This window comes from Lates calcarifer, linkage group LG19, assembly GCF_001640805.2.
Source record: "Lates calcarifer isolate ASB-BC8 linkage group LG19, TLL_Latcal_v3, whole genome shotgun sequence".
Classification (NCBI taxonomy): domain Eukaryota; kingdom Metazoa; phylum Chordata; class Actinopteri; family Centropomidae; genus Lates; species Lates calcarifer.
Window position 1 is genome coordinate 15,004,458 of NC_066851.1, and position 23,720 is coordinate 15,028,177.

The 23,720-nt window shown below is 38.3% G+C and overlaps 3 protein-coding genes across 3 annotated transcripts; all 3 read left to right on the plus strand.

Annotated features, from left to right (window-relative positions):
* The first annotated feature begins 11,183 nt into the window (after positions 1-11,183).
* Positions 11,184-15,473, plus strand: LOC108875091 (B2 bradykinin receptor). The gene is made up of 2 exons (XM_018663766.2): positions 11,184-11,294; positions 13,284-15,473. Exons 1-2 carry the CDS (start codon positions 11,275-11,277, stop codon positions 14,320-14,322), a joined length of 1,059 nt encoding a protein of 352 aa, XP_018519282.1. The 5' UTR covers positions 11,184-11,274; the 3' UTR covers positions 14,323-15,473.
* Positions 15,474-15,611: 138 nt separating this feature from the next.
* Positions 15,612-18,603, plus strand: LOC108875092 (B2 bradykinin receptor). The gene has a single exon (XM_018663767.2). It carries the CDS (start codon positions 16,569-16,571, stop codon positions 17,595-17,597), a length of 1,029 nt encoding a protein of 342 aa, XP_018519283.1. The 5' UTR covers positions 15,612-16,568; the 3' UTR covers positions 17,598-18,603.
* Positions 18,604-19,375: 772 nt separating this feature from the next.
* bdkrb1 (bradykinin receptor B1) lies at positions 19,376-21,779 on the plus strand. Its single transcript, XM_018663387.2, has 2 exons — positions 19,376-19,468; positions 20,009-21,779. The coding sequence occupies exons 1-2, from the start codon at positions 19,457-19,459 to the stop codon at positions 21,101-21,103; spliced, it is 1,107 nt and encodes a 368-aa protein (XP_018518903.1). The 5' UTR covers positions 19,376-19,456; the 3' UTR covers positions 21,104-21,779.
* Positions 21,780-23,720: the final 1,941 nt, after the last annotated feature.

Sequence of the window (23,720 nt, forward strand, 5' to 3'; positions counted from 1 at the left end):
AGTACTGTTAATATTGTGAGTGTCCAACACTTTGACTCAATGTCCTAGATTACAGTTCTTAATTGCACTGATCTTATTATGATTAGTATTGTAGTATTAGGACTTCCTAACAATCATTCAACTCAGTATCTGATGGGAGGACTGGCATCTTATCATGAAAAATGAAAATCAGAGCCTGTAGCAGTTCTGTGCATTGATGGTTGGGTAGATTTAATTAGTTTGCAAATACAGCTGTCAGGCTTGTCTAAGATAAAATAGAAAAAATAAAGACATAAAGCTGTCTTTGACAAGAGTGCCACGCAAGTATAGTTTCATTGATTAAGAAGCTGTGAAGCAAACGATGTAATACCATGATTGCTATATAAGCAAATATGGGTTACTTTGAGAGATCAAAACTCAAGTGACACTTGCAAGGACCAACTTTATTTTGAGATGAATGCATTTCAGTATTAAGGTTGTACACACAGTGTATGTGACAAAGTTTTGATTTCTGCAGTGCAGGTGACCAACTGGCTTACCATAGTCATCCCTATGTTCCCATAGGTCCTATGTTCCCCAGGTTTATATAGCACATAATGTGAACCTGAAAAAGATGTTCCCAAGCTCTGTATTTGTCTATAGCCCCTAACATGGGTTATTGTTGGAACTCATTAAAGAGGTTGTCTGGTTCCCAGCCTTGCTGACTCTCAATATAACATGCCTACACTTGAGGGAACGTATCAAATGGAGTTAGGGTTAAGTAGGCTTGTTGTGTCATATAGCTGTTTTGAAGCCTAACTGATTTAAAAAAAAAAAACAAAAACAAAAAAAAAACACGGTATATTTATGAAAAATACTTAACATCAAATTTGATCTGAACACAGAGTTGATGTTTGTCAACAGAATACTGAACTGGGGAATTTAAGACCATGGGGTCATACAACCCTGGAAACATGGATATATAACATGTGTTTAATGCTTAGGCTGTTAAATACTATAAATGCGCACATTTGACTCACTGCCCTCAACACTTATACACACCGAATTGCAGACCATGCACCAAAGAATGCTGAAGAGAGCTTCAGATTCGTTCATGTACCAACATCAATCACATTGTAGCACTTGTTAGCCTGTTAATACTATTCATGCTACCTGTGGAGTTTAGAGAAACTCTCTGTTTGGTTGATAGTCAGACAACCTTCAGTGTCTGTCAGGGTCAATAATTGTTCTGCATTTTCATTTAAATACTCTCATTGTCTCCAGGTCCTTCGACTGTTGTGATATCACACACGGAAACACACACGATTTTTTGGTTTATTGTAAAAATAATATACACATAAAACCAATACAATTATCACAAAAAGCAAAGTAAAACTCTTCTGATTTCATAATCTCAGTTTTATATAGCCTACAGTTTAAAATTAGGGGAGAACTTACACAGCACTAGCCTATCAAGTCATTACAGTGATGTTATCAGCAGTGAGGGTACCAAGATATCAACCTGACTGTGCAGCAGTGAGCTCTGGAGCTGAAGTCAAAAGTTTAATGGCTGTCCCCTGGTGAATGAGCTCATGGCAGCAGACCACAATAGAGGGGGGATAATGGAGATGCATTAGTTTGCTGCAGGTTAACGCTAATTTGTTTTTCTGACTCATAAGATTAGGTTGTTATTGGAGTCAGTAATGCTGTTTTGATCACACTGTTTCCTGCCTACTGTTACTTTCTAAGAAGAAGAAAAAGTACTTGTTCTCATCAACAGTCGGCCTCAACTCCACGGCATGACTGTTTAACTCTGATTAAAAGAGACACTCATATGGCAGAAGGTATTAGAGCCCAGTTTTTAATGGTACCCGAGCACACAAGCAGAAAGGATTCTTATTTTCTGGTCCCACGACTACGTGAGCTGTCATCATACTAACAGAGTTTACAGAGATTTCACCAGCTGGCATTGTGTGATTGTCTCTTGATGACATATAAGAGGGAAGAATGGTTGGTGAGAAGGATTTTAGGTGGGCTGCTACCATGGCAACAGCAGGCTGTAATGGATTTGGACAGCACCTTTGGCTTGTTGCAGCCATTTCTGGACCTTGATTTTGTTTCGTTTCTTTGTGAGTTTTCTTCTTGCGACTATTTCTTTCTTACCCACCAATACACCCTCCGTCTCTAATGATGCTGCTCATTACAGGTGCTTGTCAATCCAGCTAATATGCCATGATGAGGAACATACAGAGCAGCGCCTACAGCTCTAGCTAATCAGAATGATTAAGCAGAATGATAACTCTGTGAGCAGGGTCATTTGTGATGGGGTAGCATTAATAACCCTGCAGAAATTGACACAGGGTGGTTAACTGATGATGTGTATCCTCAATAAGATTCAATTTGTTAGTATCCCTCCAAATCAGAGTCATAATTGAAAGCTTTATCTCTAATTATTTTGGTCTCCCTGTCATTTGTTGCAGCATAATATGCAAAATGTAAAAGAAGTCACGTGGAAGCCATTTCTGTATTGAGCTTTTCCTTTCTACCTGAAAACGCATGGGATGGTAAATAATGTGCAAAGTGTGACAGGGAACAGAGAGTCTTTAATGCAATCCCGGGGGCTCCACCACCCCCTGATGCTGCAGCAGCCTCAGTGAAAATGCTTCATTACTGTTATTCCATGATGGGAGCTCAGTATCACCCGTCATCCAAAAGGCAGGAGCCCTATTCTTTTGATTTAGTATCGCTGTTGAGTGGATGGCTAGGCCTCTCTCTCTTCAATGAGGCAGGAGGACAGACAAAGTATCTGTCTCTGCCTGTCATCTCATATAGAAAACATCCTTAGAAAGAGAAGGGGATTTATGAGGAAGCTGCCCTTTGAACAAGATGGATGCATCCCTGCCCACCTGTGCCCTGAGCCAAACCTTCAACCTATTAAGCTTATTACTGTTATCAATTTTTTATTTAAATATAACTTTATCAAGCAAGTTGACAAAGTTGAATGAATGGTTGGTGAGAAGGATTTGACATCCAATATTTATACTGTTTACAATGCAGTATCAGTTTGTAGTCCAGGATAGTAACCATACAGGAAAAAGTACAAACAATTTGTACAAACCCCTCTCAGTGGCAAGGCACTTCACATTTACATAAGGTACAAAAGATACAAATGAAACATATAAGATTTGAAAGAGTACAGTAAAATAGAAGATACACAAAAGACAAGTTGTGGAATCATCCAACTTCTATACAAAAATATACAATAATAAATAACTGTTCTTGGTTTCGTGGAGTTTAAGATATTTAACTGAAAACCAAATTGTCAACCTCATGGTAGCACCAGAGGGGAAATCATAGGATCATCAAAATCGTTCATTTCCATTCTCTCTGAACCTTGAATGTGGGAACAAAATTTTGTGCTAGTCCTTCTAGATATTGAGATATTTTTCAGAATAAGTTAAAACCTGCTAGTGACTCTAGATGAAAAGTCAGGTGATCAACAAATCTGTATCTCTGCCATATTTGGTGGCATTTGGTTGCGATATTTGACTAAAAATCAATATAATGAACGTCATGGTGGAAAAGTCAGGGGATCACTAAAGTCAGAGGGACTCATCATCTTTGTACCAATCCATCCCATAGTTGTTGAGATATTTCAGTCTAAACAACAATAACAAACCAGCTGTTAGACGAACATCGTCATCCCTTGAGCCACACTGCTAGAGTGGCTTAGAGAAAAAAAACAGCACAGCAGTTTTTATTGCATTGGCTGCAGTGAAATACATTCAAGTTACAGGTGAACTTCATCAGTCATTTATCAAAACGGAAATATGACATTTCATCTATAAACAGGATAACCTGGAACCTGGTGTTACAATATAGTGTGTTTCAGGAAGTACTAGAGGAGTCCTGGGAATATAACGCCCATCCCTCAGCAGACCACTGCTCCGTCTCTACACTGAATATGATTGGATATCAGCATGCAGAACATGCAGCCTGTCACCATGGAGACTGACATGTATCACTCTGTTCGCCTGATGCACCCCATTGGCAGGCACTGTCGAGTCCCACTTACTCGGTTGCTGGCCAAAATTAAAGTGGAAGCCAGGAGCTAATGGAGGATCTATTGAGCGGAGAGTAAGACAAGTGGAGAGATGGATAGACAGATGTACAGGCTGACAGAAAATGACAGGATGATGGAGAAGAGCAAAAATGTAGGAGAATAGGAAGGCAAGGGATTGGGATTAACAGTGGAAGCCTCTGTTCATTTCTCAGTGTTGAGATGAATGTCTGACAGGTGTTGTCTTAGAGCTGAGAAGAGCAGAGACTGATCGATGCTGATCTTTGTCGTCTCAGGCTCACTGTGAAAGACCAGCAAGTGTGCCAGTGAATGTGAGTGAGTGAGTGTTTTTTGGTTTGTGGAAGTTCATATATCTGTGATGACCTGTGAGGTCATTTCTGTGTGGATTAGGCACTGAGGTATTCAGATGCTTCTCTTAATTTAAAGCAACCCCACAATGTAAAACTACAAAAAGTACTTAAGGCATCAAAAGTAAAAGTACTATGAGTGTATTATGAGTAGATGAACATTTACTCAAATACTGAACTTAATAACAATTTTGAGGTATGTATACTTAACATACATTATGCTGAGTTTAGTTTGAATTTTTGCTACTTTATACTTCCATATTGTACTTTTTTACTGCACTACATTTAATTTAAAACTTTAAATTGATAAGCAAGTAATAAAAGTTATCTACCTCTTTATTAGCTGCAGCATTAAAGTGATGTACACATTAATGCATCAATAATTCAATAATATAATATTTATTATTCTGACATGGGTAATTCTGTATATGCATGTTCACATGCTCATTGAATCAAATATTTCATTCGCCTCGGACAAATATTGTGTCTCTGACATTGACACAATGTGTGAAAGTGTAACATATTTCCTTGTGTTGTTCTAATGTACCTGTGCGTTTTCAGAAGGGCCGGGCTGACTGCCCTCTCACTTTCAGAATATTTCCAAGGCGGAGGACACTTTATAGCTTGTCCAGTAGAGGGCTCCATATCTAACTGATGCTGGTATTTAAGATAATTAGGATATACAGTACATGCATTACATACTGTATACTGTAGAATCAGAATCAACTTTATTGGTACAAGTACAAGTACTAACATACAAGGAATTTGAATTCAGTTTTCAGTAGTTTTAAATAGGCTTACACACAGTGCCTGCAGACTGTGCTTATACTGTACAGGGAGAGTGAAAGTGCATAAAAGTGCAAAAATGCAAGAATTCAGTGCTGCATAGATGTGTAATTTTTTATATGCATGTAATACATGCATTATATTCATCTATTGATGGAAAGAGTATATGTTCACTATATACAGCACATTTTGCTCATACTATGTATGTGTAAGTGCCGTAGATCTTTTGTTATTGCAAGGTAATGCTACGGCAATGAAAGAGTTTGGCCTGTGAGAAGAGATTGTTCTGGTCTGTGACTGTTTGTTTGACATACTGTAGTGCCTGCCAGGACAAACAAGAAAATAAAACATGTGCAGTGTGTTAGAGTTAAAGTGAATTCTTCCCCTTCCCTGTTTACTTTATAGGGAGCAACGCCCTTTAGAACTGTTTCGGAAAAACATAATTTACAATTAGCAGCCATGTCATAATAGTATAATAGTAATTTTTTGTTAGTAATATTTAGACACAATAAGAAACAATAATTTAAATGAATGTTGAAAGAGTGAAAGTTTACATTTTTTTATTGCATCCAGTTTTCCTAAAGTCTTTCTTTTTAGATAGAAGAGATGTTTCAGGGATCTAGAGGAGACAAGTTAGTGATATGTAGTGGCAATCCTCTGTTACTATCACCATGTTGTCAGAAGTCATTCAGTGAAACATGCAGTCATCTCTTTTGTCACTCTGAGGCAAACACTGGCCATGTTGTCTGTCAGACTGCAGAGTAAAGAGACAAAATATTAAAGTGTAAGACAAGACATGCCTTTCATTGGTTTGTCTTACATTGTATTTAAGTTTTCATAATTGATCAGACATTCCCATAATGGTGGAAAATCTCAAACATATCAGATGCAGAGGCTGATGTCTCTCATAATAGCAAACGCTCTACTGTGTCATATTTTGACTATAAGACTAAATGAATTGCCGAAACAGTGACACAATTTATAAAACTTGCAGTAATTGGTCTGACGCCTGGAAAATTCTCTTATGGCTCAAAACTGTTTGCAGATGTTGGCAAAGTGCATACTGACTTACAAGTTGTATAACTCAGTAGAATACTCTGTAGTCATTTCCACTCTGCAAGCGGCTAAATAATCAAATATTCATTTCCAATCAAGTGGCCTCCTCCCACGTAGTTTACCTCTTCTCTAAACTATAAAAACCCACAGTCCAAAACTCAAGCTTTCAGCTTGGTCTGTGGTCATAAACATGTTTATCTCACCATAAATTTCCTGGAATCAGTTTAATTTTCATGTCTTCTGACATTCAAATTACAGAGTAAAAACAAAACTAAATGTCAGACGACAGCTGCCCACCTGTTGTTGACTCACAGTGTTGTATGCATAGTGTCTTGTGAATTTTTTTAATAAGAAAAAGGGATGTGAAATCTAATCCTATTTTTTATTCCCCTGAAGGCAGAATGAAAATGATACACCAGGCATGTTAAATCAGAGAGCAGAGGATACACATCACTTTCCAAAACCTGTATCACCCTGTTTCTGTCACTGCCAGGAACATTTGTGCAGTTCAACATGCAGCACTGAAAGCTGGGGTTGAATTTTACTTTGATTTCTGATTTTCTAAATGGCTCTGTGTTCCTTGGCTGGCTGCATTAGTGCTTGTCAGAGTTCCATTAGTGGTTTCAGAGAGGCTTAGGGCCGGTCCCAGTGTCACACCCTAGTGTTGGTTCTGTCTCATCCAGCTCTCACTTTCCTTTTAAAGGCCCCTTTTCACCAGACAGCTGTGAAAACAATATCTAAAACTGCACAAGAGTTGATGTGCCCCGATGTCTCAAATCTGTGAGGAGTTATGTAAGAGGGAACGGGGGCGGGATCAGCCCTGAGTAATGGAGCACATTGCCTGGAAAAAACTTTCAGAGACAAGCAGAAGGAGACAGGAAATGAGCTGAGTATTTTTGAAGAGGAGCATGAGGCTTGCCGCTCCTGTGTCCAGACATTTGTTATATACTTCATTACACACCACTGAGACATAACTAACAGCAGCTGTCATACTATAATAAATTACTTCAGAGTCTACTACATGTCAGTTAATGTAATGTAAGTAAGTCATGGAGTGTGTCTAAACGTGTTAAAGGCTGGGCCAAGGCAGTAAAGTTTAATAAATGTTATGTTTGGACACTTAAGAGTCACATTACAAAAAATACATATTTTTTCACCTACCCTATTTAACCATGCAGATCAGGGCTTTATTTGCTGTGGTATTGCGATAACCACCACTGAGACTTCTGTCGCCATCCCAACACAATAGAGATGAATAAAATTCTGTTTGTGGTGCTCAGATTATTGGAATATTACACTTGGAAAACAGCTTTTCTTTCCAGTAACAAAATATGAGTTACTTAGGATAAACCACAGAACTTGCAAACACTTAACAAGCTTTTTTGTCACATTCAGTGGAAAATTGTGTCTAATGAAAATGTCAAGCCAGTAGAGACAAGCTACAGTATTATACTTTAAGTTTAGTCCGCCATCTGCCCATGATATACTGCAGCAAGAAACACAAAAATGCTCACAACACCCAGTCACAAACCACAGTAAAACTCCTTACATCTTTGCTTTTGTTGGCAGCGGTTTGTTATTGTTGCTGAATTGTTGGTAAAGCCATTGAAAGCATGGGTTAAAAAACAGGAGGTATTTCTGGGCAGCAACTGTGCAGATTATTCTGTAAAAACAAAACAATAAATAAAACTATGTTTACTGGGGGACATTTCGGAAGAAAGATTACACATCTTTTGACAGATTGTGCAATTCAAGTGTGGTATGTATACTTGCCAAGTGCCAAAATAGTGATTTGCCACAAGAATATTGTCAGGGTCTATGTTTTCACTGAAAGTTTAATTGCATTTATATCATAATATATAAGCATCATAAGTCAGTCACCTACCCACACAACACTGCATGCATTTTTAAAAGCTTCTTTTCATTCACAGGTTGAGAGCAAATATGACCTGTGAGACCCAGATCACACATTTATCCATGTCCTAAGCAACAGGTTTTGCCTCTACATGTCTACAAATCCAGATGGCTTAATAGATTGAATCTATTTCCGTGATTCTCCCAAAGTTAAGACAAGTCTAGTCGGAATATATGGAGCAGAGCAGATCTGGGAATCAAACAGGAAAAAAACACAACCACCCTCAGAACAACAGTTCAGAGCAAAAGTGATGAGCAAACCAGAGCCTATTGGCAAACCAGGTTACTTGGGAGGCATGCAGGTCTGAGAGGATGTTGGCAGAAGACCAAACATTCTGTCCAAGAAGGGAAAGAAATGTTTTAAAGTTTATTTGAGGGCACATAGTCTAAGCATTATTGATTCAAAACTTGAATAACTTGTTATGGATGTTGATCTTTACATAAGTACATAGTCTAACGTGAACCTGGGCATTAGATTACTTACATTGTTTGTAATAAAGGTGTTACATAATTTTGGTGTATTGTTTGGATGTCAAATTTCCCTTGACAAGTATTTGGTTCCAAGGAAATGTCTTGGAGTGTCATGGTTGGAAAATTAATCCAGTGCCCTCATTGTTACATAGAGCAGTCAACCATACCAAGTGAATAAAAACATCCATCAAATATGACATCTGATTTTGATTCTTATCGTTTCAAGAAACAAAGAAAGAGTGTATAAGAGAAGAAAAAACATTTTGTCCACTGCAACACCAGGAAGTCTCATTACTTCACAGTTATTTCTTTCCCTACAGACAACCTGCTACATCTTGTCAAGGGAGACTAATGGTGGGCAAGAGAATGGCACCATCACCAACTGGGAATCTGCAACTGAATGTTAACTGACCAAAGTGGTCTGGCTACATGACTCCCATCTGCTTAGGATCACTTTGAGTTCACTGGTTACAAACCAGAATACAAGACCTTTCCTAAAAAATAAGGTTAGCACTTCTAAGGTGTCTGTTACAGAATATCATGAATATCTGTGCTTTGGCAAAGTGGGGAACTGAAATGATTGCAACATTATTTCAAGGAAGATGCCAGTCTTATTATAGTGTGACAGTCAGCTCACTGACTTCCTCATGGTCATGCATGTAACTCATATTAATCATATGAATATGACACAACAGATTTGTTTTCACACATTAGTGACTGCACTTAAGTCCTTTGTCTACTCTCATCAATGCTAACTTTAAAGCACATTCTCCCTTTTTAACTGCACTGTCTATCAAATTGCCACATTGTTCAACCAAATGCTGTTTCTGAGATAATCATTGGCTTGATGATGGAGCCGCCTGTCCATCTTCCCTCATTGTTAGTAATACATACACGCACACAGAATAGAATATCTGATAATGTCATTTGTCTGTTATAAATCTTAGTTTAGTTTGGAAGATTAGGGAGAGTCCAGGGAGAGGATCAGTACTGACATCAGATCGAGAGGAAGGGTGTCATTATAGAGGATACAAGATAACAGCAGAGAAACAGTGGATGATACATGTGCCACATGCCAAAAGGGAGAATTGTTTGATTTTCTGCACCAGTTAGGAACATTGCCATCCACCCTCTCTACCCCTGAAATGATCCCTTGTCTACATTAAAAGAAGAGCAGATTGAAGAGGCCTACCAGCCACAATAGCTACTATCACCACCAGTGTCAGTGGAAGACTTTCGCATTTGATACAGAGGCCAGCCATATGGTTTTGGGTGAGTCAGACATGGGGAAACAAAATCCATTCAGGTATGATTAGATGGAATGTAGTTCATGTTTTCAGACAACCCAGTCTCATGGCAGTTTGTGTCCATGTGCACAAAATATAGTCAATTGATTTTGTGTATATAGATGCAAATTTTCTTTCTTTTTTTGTGACAGCACAAATTGCACATTACACATTTGTCAAATAGTCATCATCAACATTCAGTGTATTGATTCACTTAGCCTACATGGTCAGGAATTGTCGATTTTACAGCTCTGAGGCCCTCTCAAACATATCTGCAACATGCAACCTGCAGCGTGCAACAATTTTTTTCCCCCTCTATTCAACTTTTACAGGTTTCACTAATCAGAAGAAATGCCATATTTACTTATTACCCATGTACAAGAACCCTGTGGGACTCACAAATGTATTTACAACTTGCATGTGAAACATGACGCTCCCACCATTTGCGTGGGCAGCGCTTGTAAATTGTTTTTGTGAAACAGCCACAGTCATTTTATCCTCCATTGTCCTGAGTGACAAGCTAAACAGCGGAAATGCACAAATTGCATTACAAACATCTGCTAGGAAGGCACGTCATTGATTAGCCAAGAAAACAAACCAGCACCTTGCTGGATGATGTCACATAGCATTCTTGTCTGCTTGAATATGTTTTGTGGTTAGATGGAAGATAGGTCTTGGTTTCAAATTTCCCACAGTTGTCAAGGTTATTCCACATAACAGTGTCCCCATGCATGAGTATGTTGTACTTTAAATGCAATGCAGTGCAGAAAAGTGATTCATCTCTTAAAGCAGAGTATGTAGTGAATGAACATCTCTTGGTGGCTTACATCCTTGTCCAAACACATATCTATACTACTTCAATAACCAGCAAATAACCCTAACATGCGCATAACAATCTTTTTTTCATACAAGTTGCAATTCAAAGTGCTTTACAAAAGACTAACAAGCTGATAAAAAGACAGTACAAATGAAAACAGTAAAACAATTTGAGGTGATGTTTAATTTATATGTAGTGACTGGAAATAATTGTGATTATTATTTTTGCCCAAAAAAAAATATATGTTTGAAACATATAGCTTTTTGGGTCATTAGTTGTTATGTGGATGTTAAAATCTCAGTAATGAAAGACCAACAAGTAAAGATTATGTATGTCAGATACATGTTAATGATCTTACTAAGAGGTAGACAAACAGAAGAGAAAAGGAGAGAGAGAGAGAGCATGCAGACTGGAGTATGCTTTTTTGGCAGACTTCACTTTAATTACAGTTTCCTGTAAGAGCGTCAGTCAGAGACAGACAGAGGAGAGAAAGGCAGGGCACTGGGAACAGTGTGGCTAGGCATCTGGACATTTCATCTCTGGACTTACTCAGGAGGAATGACTCTTCAACCAACAAGGTATGTATAAGCTTCATTTTGCTTTATATATTGTAAAATACTTAACACAATCAGTGATACATTATTTAATCTTATGTCAATAACAATGTACAGAAACCTGGTAAAAATTTACTGTCATGTGGAGAAAGCTGCTGCTCAAATCTAGATACATGTAATACAAGTAGGTGAAGAGAGCCAAAACAATGTCAGGGAAATGAAAAACCAGAATGGTCCTTACCAGTAGAAACTTGTCTTTCTCTACAGAAGTTTCAAGTTCTGCTCATGCATGTCAGTGAGCAGCAGCAGTAATGGATGTGTTGACAGAATGGAAATTCTAATGAAAATTATAATGCAGTGCATCATATCTGTGCTCAGTTCTGGCCCAGGTATAAAAGGCTACACCTGGTTATTGTTTTTTGTTTATTATATTTATTTATTTGTTTTTAAAATGTTGTGTGAGTATTTGTTGAGTATGATTTGAAAATACAGTTGACATAGATGTAATGGTCCATTAAAAAACAGATTCCTAGCAAGATTATATCTCATACTGTGCAGAGCAAAATCAAAGATCCTGAAGGCAATTGGAGAGAACAGGGCTGAGCCTGTTGCTCATTAGTGGTGACTGTTATGGGAGACTCAGGTACAGTTGAAACTTATGATTGACAGGAAGGAATGGAGTTCACAGTTGATATAGAGCAGGGAGATGGGCATTTAACACACCACTTTGTTGTATAACTGGGTGTGTAGTTGGCGCTCAAAAAGCTCAACTTTTGATCAGCTCTATGATGATTTCTGTTATTTTAGTTCACTACAAAGGTCACTGCTTCAAAGTAATGTGATGTACAGGCAGACATGTATTCAGCACTTGATGTTGGTTATACAGTTGTATATTTTCCAAGTAGAGCAAATGTGTCCTCGAGCTATGATGGTATGTATTATACCACTTTTGAGCCTCAGTATATTGTTAATTTTGTTTTGTTTGTTTAAAGAGAAGGGAAGGGCATCAGCAAAAAGTGCTCTCCCTATGTCACTGTAGATGTTATGAACATGGTTATATCATCACTGGTTCTAAACCTCCTTGAATATTGCGCTGTTGTTTAGTCTTCAGCTAAAAAAAAGATAAACAGAAGTTGCAGTTAGTCCATAACAGCTGTACGTATAACATGAGTATTGAAAGTAACACAGTACAGTCTAAATTATTATGGCTGCTTGTCAAAACCAGATTTTATCTTAGTATCATGATATTTATCAGGAAAGCCATCATCTCTGGTAAACCAAATTTTTTTTGGCATCAGCTTAAAAACACAAAACACCAAAAACACCAAAAGCTTGATGTTGAAAAGGGCCAGTGACATCTTCCACAATGTAAAAAAATATATATATTAGAAAGACACTGTTCCACGCAGAGCTAAGTCAAATATATATTAGTTTATATGGCATAATGCCATATAACTAAAGATCTAACATCTGTCTCTTTTTGGTTATGCATCCTAGTTTATATTGACAGTGTTTTTGGAATCTTTTTTTATTTTATGTTACCCCAGTAACCACTGTTCTTCAATAACTGTTAATGTCTAGATCTTGTCTTGTGTACTAATGGACCCCAGGAAAACTAGCATCAGTGGAAGTTAATTAAAAAAAAAATTGATTAAAAATAAGCAATAAACAGCATACAGTGTTTAAACAGCTAGGACACCAAGACAATTTTTATTGTCAGTCAACTAAATTACCATAAATGTGCCAAATAAGAATCCTTACATTTACATCCTTTACATTTACCTTATTATTTATTGTCCTTGTTAAAATGTTATGATTTGTATAAAGGAAGTTTCTAGGTAATAGTAGATGGCTTTATTGTTTTCCCACTTCTAATCTTTGTTAGGCTAAGATAACCAGCTGCTGGTTCTAGCTTCATATTTATTGTGAAGACATGATTCAATCAATTGTCTCATTTAACTCTCAGCAGTGTTTGTCAATACTTAATTGTCTTTTTTTTAATGTTCTTCACAGTGTCCCAGACCTAAGCACTACAGCTTTATATGGAGATCAAAACAACACCAATGGCACTCACTGTCCTGATCAGGACACCTGGGAGTGGCTCTATGCTGGTCAGCCAGTGTATATCATCCTACTTGCTGTGCTGGGAATCGCATTTAATGTGTTTGTCCTGATGGTATTCTGTCTCCACAAGAAGGCATGCACTGTGGCTGAGATCTATTTGAGCAATTTGGCTGCTGCTGACCTTGTCCTAGTGTCTTGTTTGCCCTTCTGGGCTGTCAACATATCCAACGGTTTCAACTGGCCCTTTGGTCTGTTCCTGTGCAAAGTTGTCAACCTGGGCATTAAGATGAACGCCTACTCCAGCATCTACTTCCTAGTCCTAGTCAGCATAGATCGCTATGTGGCGCTGGTGCACACAATGTCCCATGGCAGAATGCGTAGGCCGAAGTATGCCAAACTGGGCTGTCTGCTGATGTGGAGTTTTGGCTTGCTCCTGAGTGTCCCCACACTCATCTTCCGGGAAGTGAAGTATTTCCCTGAGTTTGATGTCACTGCATGCTTTTTGAACTACCCCAACGAGACCCTGGAGCTGTTCTGTGACGGGATGTTGATTGTCTTTAGCTTCATCATCCCCTTTTCGATCATCTCATTTTGCACCGTCAAAATTATCCAGGCTTTGAAAATCCAGGCAATAGAGAGGTTCAGTGCTGAGAAAACGGAGCAGAAGGCCACCACTCTGATGCTGGCTGTCCTCCTGGCCTTCCTCATCTGCTGGGTGCCATTCCACGTGGTCACCACACTGGACGTGCTGCTAAGAGCTGAAGTCCTGGGAGGGTGTCACTTAACCACAGTCCTAGATATCTGCAACCAGATCTTCACCTATCTAGCTTTCTTCAACAGTGTTCTCAACCCTATCTTGTACGTCATCGTGGGAAAGAACTTCCGGAAAAAAGTTCAGGAACTCTTCAAGCAGTGGAGTGTTAAGAGAACAACAAGCTCAGAGTCCACACGGTCAAACCTGTCCTCCACCTTAAAGACTGTCTTATGAAATATTACTAACAAAAGCACTGTTCCTCTCCAAAGTAGAATTTGTAGAAAGCTGACTGTGGAGGACAGTCATTTAATAACCCCTTGCCAATGAAAATGATTGAAATGATGACCTAGAGTTTTTACAGTGGATATAATTGTATCAAATGGGACCAAATCACCCTACCTCAGATCAGTCTATGATGAGATGTCTTAAAGATAAACCAAATCTTTAATTATTTTTAGAAAATGTAACTACATGTATAGAGACATATGGGGCTGGAATGTTCCCTCCTGGAGAGGGTGTTACAGATTTCTGATAATGGTGGTATTCTGTTGCAGCCATGCTAGATAATTATATATCACTTAACATAAACTGGAAAACCTAAACCACAAAGAATTGTTTTTCACACTTTTATAATAGCTCTACCACATGCAATAAACTACAGCTGGAACCCTTGTTACAAACATTGGTAAACATCAGTATCTTGAATGTACAGGCAGTGTAATGTAAATCTGCTTGGCTTCTGTAAAATTATTTCTGTAAATAGAATTTTTATACTCCATCTTATCGTATTTCTGATAGCTCAGATTGTAAAAACGCTTGCTAAGTGTTTTCTGATGTTTCTGACTCATTGTCTCCTGAGTTAAAAACAAGATTGTGTCAAACAGTTTCCAGTGGTGACACACAAACATGCGTCCTTTTTTTTTCTTCTTCTGGCTGCATAGACATCAGTTGTCTCGTTATACAGTTCTCCCCACACCACTTATTGGCCCAGTGTTGACTCAGTGTGGGCTGTGGGTGAGGGTACACCCCTAGCTTTCCCCAAAATGAAGGCATGTGATGCCAAACAGGAAATCTTTGTTAGGAGTCATGCTTTACCACTATTGCCAGGGCTGGAAAGTGTTGTGGAACAAAAAACATGCAGGCAGACAAAGTTACCTCAAACAGTAAAGTATACGCCAAAAATACACAGTTTGACCTGTTTCATGTATTTTTGTCTGCCTCTCAGGATTACACAATGTTTTTCACGCTCTTCTTTCAAATCTGGAATATATATTTTTCTTTGTTCAAAGATTTGCATTTTTAAGTCAAACTGAAATAAAAACTCATTTTTGCAAAAGGAGTCAGAATACTATATATATATTGTTCTGATTGGCTCCCCAACTTTATATTGGTGTTTTCCTGTTTCTCTGTGAGTCCAGACATTAATCACTGTTTCAAATCACAGCACAGGAAGGTTGGGACACAGGACTGTCTGTTGCTGTGGGTGCTGACAACTTAATCCATGAAAGGACAGCTTACACTGGCTGTTACCTTTTCTTTCTATAATGCAGGATGAATACAACACTGAGGGCACAGGAGCATCTGATTACTCAGCAGGTGTTGATTTAATGTGAATGTCTAGTGGGACTGGGTGGTTACATTAGTCAGCTAGGCTGAATACCTTCCACTTTCTGAATGGAATAAAAACGTAACCATATAACGGTCAAATGCTGAATGTTGTAACAAGGCAGATGTGTCATGATCTGCCTTCCTGAGTGACTCTTTGCCTGGATTTGTATTTATTATTTCCTGTTTTATTTTGAAATTACCTTGTCAGGTCTCCAGTTTTGCTTCCTGTCCTTGTAAGTCTTTCCTTTTCAGTGTTTCACCCCCTCACCTGTTCCCATTTCCCCAATCAGCCCTGTAGCCTGCAGTCACCTCGTCTCTCCCCACCTGCATTTAATTCCACAATCAACCAGGACTATACATACAATTGCCCTTCCTTTGTTCTGATGTCAGTTTGAGTTTGAGTTACCTCCTCACACAAAAGTGAAAAAAAAAAAAAAAATTCAGTTGAACTTTAATAAATATAACTATAAATTGTGGCTGTGTGTGTGAGAGAGAGAGAGAGAGAGACATTACAGTGTATGTGTCTAAGTCCATACAGGTATAAATGTGGGGTCCAGGATGCTCTCAATCACATGCTCCTTACAGTACCTGTTTCTAAGATTCCCTTCTTTGACAATGGCATGTGCAGGCTGAGTGCTGTCACTGATAAAACACCATTATCCACACTCCATTAAATCAATTATTCTTGCACACTTAGAAGTCAAATTATGACGTGAAGGTTGCAAAACATACATCAAACATGTTGACAGAGTTAAAAGGTTTTACCAGTATATGTATTAGTTCTGACCACACCCTTACGTTTCTTCCTCCAAAACTGCTTTTACCGTGCAGCAGCTGTCATAGCGATCCCCAGCTCAGTGGAAGAGTGACTTATGGAGAATGCCACAAGAACTGAGCTTGTCTGCAACCACACAGATGCATGGGACTGGGTTTACACCATACAGCCAGCGTACATGTCCATCATCTGCTTTCTTGGAGTGATAGGCAACTCTTTTGTGCTTTGCGTGTTCTGTCTTCAGAAGAGGCACAACTCTGTGGCCGACATCTACCTGAGCAACCTGGCAGCGGCTGATCTCCTCATGGTTTCGTGTCTGCCATTCTGGGTGGCAACCATTATCGACAGGTTCCACTGGAGGTTTGGAGAGCCCATGTGCCAGCTTATCAGTGTCATCATTGGGATGAATTATTATTGCAGTGTGCTGTTCCTTACCCTTGTGAGCGTGGACAGATACCTGGCCCTCACCAGACCGCTGTCCCAGGGGCGAGAGAGACGGACCCTCTGGGCGCGTGGGATTTGTTTCGGTATCTGGATCGCTGGAATCTTGTTCAGCTTCCCTGCCATCCTCTTCCGCTCTGTGCAGTTCTTCCCTCATCTGGGCATTGACGCATGCTACGTAGCGTACCCCCACGAAGGCTGGAGACTGCGCCACAACATGACCATCAGCATAGTAGGCTTCCTTATCCCTGTTCCTATTGTATCCTTTTGTAGTTACCATATCACCAAAGTCATTTGGAGCAGCCAGAAGATGAGAAAAGGCAGCAGAGGGAGTGTAGAGAGGAAAGCAGCGTACCTCGTCCTTGTTGTTCTGGCTGTGTTTGTTCTCTGCTGGCTGCCCTACCAGATTCTGATGGTGTTGGACACCTTGGATTATTATGAAGTCATCTCTGGATGCACATGGGCATATGTGCTGGACATTGGCAACCAGTTAGCTACATACCTTGGTTACAGTAACAGCTCATTGAATCCTTTCTTGTATATTATTGTGGGGAAGCACTTTCAGCAGAGGGCAAGGGAGGTGTTTAGACTAGTGCTGTGCAGAAGAAAACAACAATGGAGGAAGTCTGGTCATTCCAATGCTAATCTCAACCCAACTAAACAAACTGACAGTACTAAAATCTAAATTGCATCCGCACGTAAAGAGAAAATTTGATTAAAACCAGCTGTTTAGTTTAATTAAAGTACAAGATGAGAGTTAGATGAGAAGGTTAGTACCTCTATGTAAAGTAAATATGTAGCCAAAGCTTGTAGCTGGTTAGCTAAGCTTAGCATAAACAAGGAAATGGGAAACAAAACAGGTAGCCTGACTTTTTCAAAGGGTATCAAACTCCACCTACCAGCACTTCTACAGCTCACGAATGAACATGCTGTATCTCACTAATTTAGTCCATGTAGAAAACACATGGAAAACCTCAGTATGTTATTTTACATTTTGTTTTTGTACAGATTAAATTAATTAGATATTAGGTGCTAATTTGTGAGTGCATTTAAGGTGCTAGGAGGCAGATTTTGTTACCTTTGGATTGGAAGTTTTTCAGTTAATTCTTGGCAAGAAAGAAAATAACATTTCAACATTTAAAAAAGTTGAACTTTATTTACTGTGTATGAAATACATACAGTTCTATTGTTTTCTTATACTGTACTGTGCTTGTTAACCTTGAACTTGATTCCACATTTCACTGTTGAAACATCAGTAGTTTCCTTTCCTTTCCTTTCCAAGGCAAGGCTAGCACTGGTGATGTTTCTCATGGATATTATCCAAGGTGGAACTTTCTATTTTTATACGATCAGGAAGCTGAACTATTTTTGTAAAACAAGGAGGTTTGTTTTGTCAAACAACTTCATGTGTTGAAACTCCACGGATGTAACTGAGAAAAATATATTAGGTGATGAATCCATTATGTTTGTGTATTATTGAATATAGTGTGTATAGAATGAAATATAGTAACTGGTTTTAAAATCTTTGTTATCAATATAAAGAAATGAAGTAAACAAAACAACAACCACAAAGCATTTGAATTCCAGACAACAAATTGTACACTAAGGCTTTAAATGATCATAACGTTATTTATGGTATTTCAACAATGTATGCATGTTGTTGTCTTCAATAAAGTATCATCTGTGACTAAGAGAGGGATGAGATGTCTTTGTTTTGATAGTAGAGGACTGTTTACACAGACTATGAGCCAGTTTCCCTTTCAGATTGTCTTAATGAACTGCATATTTCAAGTGTGTTGTCGTGATCTTGACCATAAAAGGGGTGTCAACTACATTCATTTTAGATAACACTTGCCATCACAGTCTGATAAAAAAAAAAAAAAAGTTCTGTTTAAATTATGTATTACATCTAATTTGTCATCTGGAGTTAGGATGAAATTTAGAAAAGATTATGGATGAATTAGATTGGAATAGGCATAAATCAGTTTTTAGTACTTATTAAGTCAAACATCTAGAGGTTATTAGTTGTAGATAAACTGTATAATGTTACTAAATCAAAAAGCAAACCATCATGCAGTGAGCTAATCTCTCCTTGGGCCTTGAGGACTGTTATGATCACAAGAAGACATTGTGTGTCATTATTATTTAGTTCTATTTTTCAAATAATAAAATAATACTTATGAACCATAATCAGATAATCTTAGATCAGATAATAGTCTTAATTTTGTCATAATAGTCTGCAGTAGTGTTGATTTAGTCAACACATATTGCATTGCATTGCCATCAGCAGTTATAGCTTCTTTACTTACGTTTAGTGCACTCCAGTTTCAGCATGTCTAATATGTGCACAGACAACATTTTGACAAGTTGATATACTAAACTCCTTGGCCAAGGGTGTGGAAGAATGTAACTCTGTATACAAAAACTCTCGTAGCACGTCTCCCCTCTGACTTGCTGTGTACTCATAGCAGAAGTTCAGTGTACACAGATGAGCCCTGTTCCAAACGTGTCTTTTACCAAGAGTATTTTTGTAAGAAAATTTTCATGAAACGTACGGTAAGAGCTCCCATGTTTTCTTCTTTTTTGAGTATCAAATCTGTTTTTTGAAAATACTTGGCACTATACAGTCATTACAAAATGCTTGGTGGTGAGTCTTGTTAAACTAAAGAAATTGATTAACTTGCTAATGTATGGCTGTTTACATCAGGAGAACTTAAGCTGCCTAACTGAAGACTGACTGTCATTGTGGTATATTAGATGGTGATGTTGACGTGAAGATGATGAAGAAAAGATCTCCGCTGACACTGACTTACTTGTATATAGAAGTTTATTACAAAGTAGTTCAGCATCGGACAAGCACTGCAGTAGCCTGTGAGAGGATCCGAGTCAATATGGATCTCTCTCCCTAACAGCTCTAAACACCAGTATATATACATGTCAGCAACATATCTTATTTATTTTGTTGTGTGTGAACAGGAAAGTTTAAACTTTACTTATTCAGTTTAACTGTTGATGCAGCAGTTGTTAAAATAACAGCACTGTGTTTTGAACCAAACAATAGCATTTTACTGATGAATTCTGAATTCTTTTTCCCAGCCAATGGAGCCAATGAAGTTTGTTTCCATGGCAGCACTTTGGCCTGAAAACAGTACTACATCCCTGCCATCACAGTCTCCAGTCTCTGCAGAATGGGAGATCATGCACACTGTCATTCCCCCATACATCTTCATCTTATGCCTGTTAGGCCTTCTCTTTAACAGCTTCGTTCTGGGGGTGTTCATAGTTCACAAGGATCAACTGACTGTAGCAGAAATCTACCTGAGCAACCTTGCACTGGCTGACTTTATTCTCCTGTGTGGCCTCCCCTTCTGGGCGATGTACATCCTCAACAACTTTAACTGGCCGTATGGAGATACCTTATGCAAACTGGTCAACTCCATCATCATCATCATCAATTTCTACACCAGCATCTACACCCTTGTTATGATTAGCGTTGACCGCTACCTAGCACTTGTGAAGACCATGAAGGCCAGGTGGCTGAGACGGACACTTTATGCCAAGGTGACCTGTTTCATCCTGTGGATATTAGGGCTCCTACTGAGTATGCCAACCATAGTTCACAGAAAGGTTAAGTTCATTATGGAGTACAAGACAATGTCCTGTATTCTGGATTACTCCCACTCTTGGAAGTTGGCCCATCAGATTCTGATGAACGTAATGGGCTTTGCACTCCCTGTTCTGGTCATTGTTTTCAGCAGTGCGAACATAATCAAGGCTTTAGCTCAGAGGAAGGAAAGTGTAGGTTTTCATGACACTAATGACAAAAAGGCCACAGTATTGGTGTATGCTGTCACACTAGTATTTCTACTGTGCTGGGGTCCCTTTCAGGTATTCACATTCCTTGACACACTCTGTGATGTCCAAGCACTGGATGAGACGCTGTGGTCTCACACTCTCGATGTAGGAGGTCAAGTTTCAGTGTATCTGGCCTTTCTCAACAGTGCCCTCAACCCACTGCTGTATGTCTTCTCAGGGCAGTACTTCAGGAAAAAAGTTTGCGCCATCTACAGGAGGACTACACGTCATCGCAGAGGGTCAGATATGACCATATATCAACGCTCTGTTGTATCCACTTACATTAACAGAGTGGAACAAATTAAGACTGTGGTCATTCCTAATGTAAAGGATTAGATGTGAATCTTACTCATGATATCCCATCCTCCACTTCCATTGCTGCTTAGGGGTAAAGTGATACAATATACAGGATATGACAGGATATTTCATGAGACTTAATATAATAATGATGCTATTATATAGTTAAAGAGCACTATCAGAGAATGTTTATACTATGCTTTTCAGAAATTATGGACACAAACAGACATAATGGACATAATGTGTAGAAATAATGGAAGCAGATTTCAGTTTCTCTGTCAGTCTCTGTAATAGCACTTGTGTCATACTCTGTGGACGCCCAGTATATATTCGAATTTGTTTGTGAACTGTTACATGGCCTTATAATTACTGACTTTTTAAACATACACATCAAAGCCTGGGTTATCTGAAATTCTATCTAGAGTTTGTCTTGTAATGTCTTTTCTTGTCCATTCTTTGTCACATTGAAGGTTAAGGTGAGAGGATGGCCACGTACATGTACTTTGTGTACATTTAGATTTGGAATTCACTTCAAAGTATATCTTGGCATGTTAACAAAACATTTATTCAGTAGTACATACAGTGCCTGTGGCAGTCTATCCTTACAATATCTACACTCATTACTTAAGATATTTTTGTGTATTACTGGAATAATTTGTATTATCAGTTCAACTGAACATGTGATTTGCCATAATAAATGTGAATGCTGAATGAACACTTTTCTTAAAAGCAATGTGAATGGGCCAGCTTGATGCACTTACCTACACACATTAATGCAGTGACAAAGTATTTTCTGCATGAGTTTGCATGATGGCTTTGCATGGTTACACTAAACTAGCACATCCAGTAAGAGAGACAAATCATGTTCCGCATGATTTGGCAGTTTGCTGCAGCAACTTCATAACAGGTTTTTGGAGGATTACCTGAGATACATTTGCCAAGTTAATTTGTTCATGCTCTGTCTCGAAACCTTTTCTCTTGTAAAAGTGTAAAAGTGAAAATGGTGCTACTAAATCATAATTTACACCATCATGGTGCTTGTCCAAATATGTTTTTCTATGGCAAGTAACCATGGATTATTAATGCAAAGTTGGACCGGTGTAGCAACAATTTTGGTGATTCCCTGACTTTTCATCAAGCATATGCCACCACAATATTTCCACATGTCAACTTTTCACTTCATTAGAGAATACTTCTGAAAGTAATAGCTGCAGTTCTGACATCATTAGCTGCTTTTGAGATTAACATGTGCAAACATTAGTATGCTAACGTTATCTAGTAAGCAAGTTACCAAACAAACTGTATGCATGTTGACATATTAATGTGCTGATACTGAAATCTTACATAGTGCAGTTCTCACAAACATCTACCAGATACACCTGTTTGTAAATTAATATATCATGTTGACATGCAGCAGTAGAGGTAGTAAAAGAAAAAAATAAATATTTGGTATTTGTGCGTAACTTATTGTCTGTCAGCAACTTCAACTTGATATCCATTTCCAGGGCCTCCTTTCATCTAAATCTAATAATATGAACAGTTAATTACTGTAAGGCCTTCTTTTGGACTGGTTTAATCTGGTTTAGTCATTGTTATTATCCCATTTCCCTAGCTTGCTACGCCTTTCATTCTCTTGAAGACTCTTGGAAAAAAGTCAAAGTGTTTTTCAGAGGGAAGGTCTGTAGTTTGTGCTGAGAGGTTTTTGTAAGGATGGTTATTGAATTTGTGTGTAAATGTTTTTATGCATGTGTTGTCAGCACATTGATTGACGTATCACAATATTTGTCTCAACACGTTTAGTGCTGGATGTTAGTGAACTTAAGACCTGATGTTTGGATAAACAGGTACTGGTATGATCATTACTTAGAACAACTGTACTGTGCATACGTGTGAGGACAAAGGGCTGTTGTGTTGTTACTTGCAGACAAGGAAACAACTTTTGCTACACTTGCTTCTTGACACCTTAAGTAATCAACATCAGAGAGATTTCAAGGTTGTACACAAAGAGAAACTGGTAAAGGCTTGTTTGTGTTTTGCTAATATGAAAATACATATTACTCAAATTAAGTTAAATTTATTATAATGAGCGCAGTACTTCATTTGTGAATAGCTCAATAAACTATGCATACACTAACTGACATCATTTTCATTATTCTAAATTGTATGTTTATTGTGTATTTACAGGACAACATACACAAAAAAACTAAATAAATGCAAAAGTAGTTTATCTATACAAAAGCTGAACTTTCTGGAAATATTTGTGTCTCAAATTCTTTTTTTTCCTTTTTTATTGCTTGCATAAGTCAGCTCTCTCACTTCACAGACTAACAACAGAATGATAAATCATTACATAATCTATTCACAAACTGGCTGATTAATCTGCAAAAAGAGATACCTCATTCTTTTATTTTCATGAAATGAAAGTTTTTGTTCTGTTTTGTTTTTTAAATTCTGAATTCCAGGGGTTGGTGTTACATTGCGCTTCAACCCAGGGTCACACTAGTTTACGAAATAGTCCGTAAATAATCAGCGATAGTCAATAAAAATATTGACTTGTAGTGACTGCAGCATTATTACACCTATATGGTTATGTTTAGGAACTTACAGCACTTGGTTAAGGTTGGTGAAAGATCATGGTCTGGATTAATACAGAAAA

Bases quoted from the DNA above. Each gene is read 5' to 3' on its own strand.
- LOC108875091 (XM_018663766.2), top strand. From the start codon at position 11,275: ATGACTCTTCAACCAACAAG. The intron at 11,295-13,283 runs GTATGTATAAGC...TGTTCTTCACAG, and splicing joins ATGACTCTTCAACCAACAAG to TGTCCCAGACCTAAGCACTA.
- LOC108875092 (XM_018663767.2), top strand. From the start codon at position 16,569: ATGGAGAATGCCACAAGAACTGAGCTTGTCTGCAACCACACAGATGCA.